The sequence below is a fragment of the Charadrius vociferus genome, unplaced genomic scaffold, assembly GCF_000708025.1.
Source record: "Charadrius vociferus isolate BGI_N301 unplaced genomic scaffold, ASM70802v2 scaffold2134, whole genome shotgun sequence".
Lineage (NCBI taxonomy): Eukaryota > Metazoa > Chordata > Aves > Charadriiformes > Charadriidae > Charadrius > Charadrius vociferus.
The window spans coordinates 1-5,618 of NW_009648093.1; the positions used below are offsets into that span (position 1 = coordinate 1).

Sequence of the window (5,618 nt, forward strand, 5' to 3'; positions counted from 1 at the left end):
GGATGGGATGGGGAGGGGATGGGATGGAATGGGGTGGGGTAGGGATGGGTTGAGCTGGGATGGGATGGGGATGTTATGGGATCGGATATGGTGAGATGGGATACGGTGGGATGGGATGGGATGAACTATTTCAGTTGGAAGGGACCAACAACAACGATCTCGCACAACCGCCTGAGCTCTTCAGGGCTGACCAAGTCCCAGCCTGGTGTTAAGGGCATTGTCAAAGGCCTCTCCAACAGTGCCAGGCGCGGGGCACCCACCACCTCTCCAGGTGCCGCTGTCGGTCCCGGCAGTGCGGGAGAAGGTTCCTCTCTCTCTCCCCTGGCCAGGCTGGTGCACCATCAAGCCCGAGATCATCTGCAAGATGGAGGGAGGAGAGATGCCGTGCGTGCCAGCCCCCCCCGGGGCGCAGCAGAGGCACCGCAGCCCTGAGCCTGGTGGGTACTAGAAGGGGGTTTTGGGGGACTGAAGCAGCACCGTCCCCTTGGCACCAGATCCTTGGTGCCCCAGGAAGGGTGGGGGGCTGTTGGGATGCCCATCTCACTCCCCATGGGGAGGGCTCCCACCTGCCCGTCCCGTCCCCACCAGTGACGCTGACGTCTCCTCCCCAGCAGGCGGTGATGTCCAGAGGCAGAGGGAGGATGGGGGTGTCACCGAGGGGCTGCCAGACCCCACCACCCCGGTCCTGGGGATGCCCAAGCGGGGCAGGAGGCAGCGGGGAGGCACCCCGGGCAAGGTGCTGCCATCCTGGCCTCCCTGCAGCCCCCTTCCCCCCAAGAGCCCCCACGCCTGCGCCGAGTGTGGAATGAGCTTCAGTAAGATGCAGGACCTGAAGAAGCACCAAGAGACACACACGGCCGCGTGGCCCTTCTCCTGCTGGCAGTGTGGCCGCCGCTTTCGGCTGAAGAAGTTCCTGATGACGCACCAGAAGGCGCACAGTCGGGAGAAGGCCTTCAACTGCCCCGACTGTGGAAAGCACTTTGCTCACAAGCATAACCTGCTGATCCATTGGCGAGTGCACACGGGTGAGAAGCCCTTTGCCTGTGGCCACTGCGGCCACCGGTTCAGGCAGAAGTACCACCTAGTCAGCCACCAGCGCATCCACACCGGGGAGCGCCCCTTCGCATGCGCCCATTGCCCCAAGGCTTTCAGGGACAAGCAGTCCCTCACCATCCACCAGCGGGTCCACACGGGGGAACGTCCCTTCAGCTGCGCCCACTGTCCCATGGCCTTCAGGCGCAAACAGACCCTCACCAACCACCCGCGCGTCCACCACTGGAGAGCGCCCCTTTGCCTGTGACCTCTGCCCCAAGGTCTTCAGGAACAAGACGGCCCTCAAAATCCACCAGCGGGTCCACACTGGGGAGCGCCCCTTCGCCTGCACGCGCTGCCCCAAGACCTTCAGGAAACGGGCAGCTCTTAAGCAACACCAGTGGGTTCACACTGGGGAGCGCCCCTTTGCCTGTGCCCGCTGCCCCATGGCCTTCAGGCGCAAGCAGACCCTCATCATCCACCAGCGGGTCCACACTGAGGAGCACCCCTTTGCCTGTGCCCACTGCCCCAAGACCTTCAAGGACAAGAAGACCCTCACCATCCACCAGCGTGTTCACACCATGGAATGCTCCTTTGCCTGTGCCCACTGCCCCAAGGCCTTCAAGGACAAGAAGGGCCTCAGTGCCCACCAACGGGTCCACACCAGAGAGCGTCCATTTGCCTGTGCCCACTGTCCCAAAGCCTTCAGGGACAGGACAGCCCTCACCATCCACCAGAGCATCCACACCGGGGAGCGACCCTTTGCCTGTGTCCACTGCCCCAGGGCCTTCAAGAACAAGAAGACCCTCACTGTCCACCAGCAGGTCCATACTGGAGAGCGCCCCTTTGCCTGTGACCTCTGCCCCAAGGTCTTCAGGAACAAGACGGCCCTCAAAATCCACCAGCGGGTCCACACTGGGGAGCGCCCCTTCGCCTGCTCACACTGCCCAAAGACCTTCAAGCAGAAGCAGGCCCTCACCATCCACCAGCGCGTGCACAATGGGGAGCGTCCCTTCCTCTGCGCCTACTGCCCAAAGACCTTCAAGCAGAAGCAGGTCCTCACCGTCCACCAGCGCATCCACATCGGGGAGCGCCCCTTCGCCTGCACCCACTGCAGTAAAGCCTTCAGGGACAAGCAGGCCCTCACCATCCACCAGCGGGTCCACACTGCAGAGCGTCCCTTCACCTGCGCCCATTGCCCCAAGACCTTCAAGCACAAGAACGCCCTCACCGTCCACCAGCGGGTCCACACCGGTGAGAAGCCCTACAAGTGTGGTGAGTGTGGCAAGACCTACAGCTGGAGGAATGGCCTGAATCGCCACCAGCGAATGCACCGGGTTCCGCCCGTGGTGCCGGAGGGTGGCCCACTGGAGGAGGTCGGTCCATCCCCGGTGTGAGGGCGGGCGAAGGCCAAGCCCTTCCAGTCCAGTGGCTGTGAGAAGCAGTTTTGGGACAAGGGGATCCCACTGGCCCACCAGCGTACCCACGGCACCTCCAGCCTGTGGCCGCCTGTGCAGCGCGGCGCCCCTAAAAAATTCCACACCGGGGCACACAGATCACCCTGTCTTGCCACCCCTCGACGTGGAAGCTGCAGATCCAAGGAGAACGCTTCAGGACCCCTCGTCCCTCCTGGCCAGGGCGTTTCTTCCACCTCCGCCTTGCCCTACAACCCATCCGCCTGCTGGCCCGGCTGTCCACGGCCATGGGCCTTCTCGGGAGGTGGTGTGGACAGAGGGTGAGCGCTGGGGGTCTGAAGGACATCGCCTCCACCCCGGGGTCAGGGACTGCCGTTTGCCGGAGGGTGTGCAGGAAGGAACAGTTTTGCTGCTCACCAACCAGAGCCTGAAGCCCAGCCCGCTCCCCCGCAGCGATTCCTGCCCACCCGCTCCGGTATCAAAGACCCATTTGCCTTTTTGGGTCAGCCAACCCGCCTGTGTCCTGGCCCAAGCTCCTTGCAACAATTAACCCGATCCCAACCGAATCAGGACATTATCCACCTCTTGGTCTATAACATCTCCGTCCTGCCCAGATCTCACACTTCCCAATTAATCACCACCACTTTGTCTCTGAGATATAGAGAGATACACAGATACAACTCCCTCGGTCTCTGGGCCATCCCTCTCAAACGCCCGTTGGCTCCATTCAGCCCACGGCTTTGGGCTCCATCGCTCAGAGCAGCGTCTCGGGGCGGGAGAGACGGTGTGTGGTGCTGCACTGGTGCGTGATGGGTTCAGAGCTGGCGGCTGGTGTCCCTGCTGCGGCCCATGCCCACGCTCTGCGGGCTGAAAGACGGTGGTCTCGAGGAAGGCGGTGGGCGCCCGTGGCGGAAGCCGGTCCTGGTCCCATCACCGCTGCACTTTGCTCTGTTTCATCAAAGTGCATCCGTCCTTAGTTTGGGGGATTCTTACTGTAGTACCATGATACGGCATATGGCCATTGTAGTAGTGGTGCCATACAGTGGCAGCGTTATTTAGCAATTAACGTTGTGCAGTTTGATTCATTGGCCTTTCTCACCTAAAATCACATCCCCATGAGGTGCACACTGGATCTCTCCCTCCTTCCGCATCACCCCCCAAGTGCCCCCACATCCCTGAGCGAAAGCAGTCCTGCGGATGTGTTCGCCTTTGCCCGCAGCAGGACTGACCCAGACTGTCTTCCCCAACTGTCTCCACGTGCACTGTGGGGACTTTATCCCTTTCCGCCGTCGGTGGCAGCTCTGACTGGGCAGGCCCGGCTCGGTTGGCAGATCCCCTGGGGATAACTAACCCGGTGGCCTTTGCTAATGGCGTATCCCAACGTTCGAACGTCCCCCCACCCGCGGCTCTCTGCAGTCTTTAAGAGCCCGTTGTATCGTTGGATCTGCCCGGAGGCCGGTGCGTGACGGGGGATGAGATATCCCCACCCAGTGCCACGGTCGTTGGCCCAGGAGTCCACGGGGCTGGTTCGGAAATGAGTCTCGTTGTCCGACTCAACTCTCTGGGTGCCGTGTCACCATAAGACTTGTTTTCTGAGGCCCAGGATAGTCTGCTGGGTGGTGGCACGGGGCACAGGGGGTGTTTGCAGCCATGTGGTGGTGGCTTCCACCATTGAGAGCACATGGCGAGTCAGTGGCCGAGGGGAGCTGCTCTGGAGCTGGGCCGACATGCAATGGAGCATCAGAGCTCGGTGCAGAGGTGGTTTTCCTGAAGGAAGGACACGCCGGGGCAGCAGGGAGACCCGCCAGGAGCCAGCAGCTATGGCGGGAGGCGCTGAGGTGGCCGGGGCCTTGCTAGAGCAACGGTGACCACCACTGGCCTGTGGAAAAGTACCTTGGGGAGCGTGAGTGACCAGGAGCGCGGTGACCAGGACGGGCAAACGTGGTGTGGGGCGTCAGCCTGTGCGTGGCATAGCAGTTCATGCGGAAGGGCGCATGAGAATCGCGGAATGGTCAGGGTTGGAAGGGACCTCTGGAGATCAAAGGGCACCTCTTCGAAGGAGGAGCGTTCTACTGGCCGAGCACTGTTCTGTGACCGTCTGGATGGGTCAGGGGCCCTCAAGGCAGCATGGTGGGCACTCGTTTGAGGGCAAAGGCGGCAGCTTGGGCGTGGGGCTCTGCACCACCCACCCCAGTGGTGGCTGATGCCTCCACCCAGACGGAGCTGCTGAAGGGAGAGGCGGCAGAGTGGACCTTAGGCTGCAGGAGGTGCCTGGACCTTTCTCCCGGGGCAGGGATAGGTGGAAGACCTGCCTGCAGGAGGTGCACCCAGGTGGAGGACCTCCAGCAGCAGGGGCAGAGCTGCAGGAGGCGGTGAGGAGGCCACGTAACATCAGGGAGACTGAAAAGGAGACGGAGAGCTGGTTCCAAGTTCAGCCTGCAGTGGACCCACAACCCACAGCCACACGGTCAAGAACCCCCGCGCTGGCACATGCAGAAGGGAGGGAGGCCAGGGAGACGTAATGGAAGCTTGTAACTGGAAAGACCAGCAGGAGGAAGAGACTTGCCCCAAAAGCTGAGGTGCCCTCACAGAAGCGCTTCACCGCTCTGCAGGGTGAAGAGGCAAAACCGACTGTATCAGGAGAGGAGCAGGAGCTGAGTAGGACTACTCGATCTGCTCCACGTGTAGCAACCAGCGCAACTAAGAGAAGGTGATGGGTGATAGTTGTAGGCGACTCTCTTCCGAGAGGTACGGAGGCACCATTTGCCGGCCCGACGCGCTCTCCAGAGAGGTGTGCTGCTCACCGGGGGCTCGTAGGAGGAATGTCACCAAGAGACTACCAAACCTCGTGCAGTCCTCTTTTAAAGATAAAGGAAGAAGGAGGGAAGCGGGGATGTTTGGAGTGATGGCGTTTGCCTGCCCAAGTCCCCGTTACACGGGATGGAGCTCTCCTGGGGACGGCTGAACACCCGCCTGCCCGTGGGAAGCAGTAAATGAATTCCTTGGTTTGCTGTGCGTGTGTGTGCGGTTTTTGCTATACCTATTAAACTGTTTTTATCTCAACCCATGAGTTGTTCCTCACTTTCACCCTTCTGATTCTCTCCCCATCCCGCGGGGGAGCGAGCGAGTGGCAGCGTGGTCCCAGCTGCCGGCTGGGGGGGAACCACCGCA

The 5,618-nt window shown here is 61.5% G+C and overlaps 1 protein-coding gene across 1 annotated transcript; it reads left to right on the plus strand.

Annotated features, from left to right (window-relative positions):
• Positions 1–329: 329 nt before the first annotated feature.
• On the plus strand, positions 330–2,429 carry LOC104285422 (gastrula zinc finger protein XlCGF26.1-like; the record flags this gene model as incomplete). Its single annotated transcript, XM_009883875.1, is given in 3 exon segments — positions 330–437; positions 615–1,273; positions 1,275–2,429. Coding segments are annotated over 3 exon segments (1,922 nt in total), but the record flags the coding sequence as incomplete, so codon positions are not given.
• Positions 2,430–5,618: the final 3,189 nt, after the last annotated feature.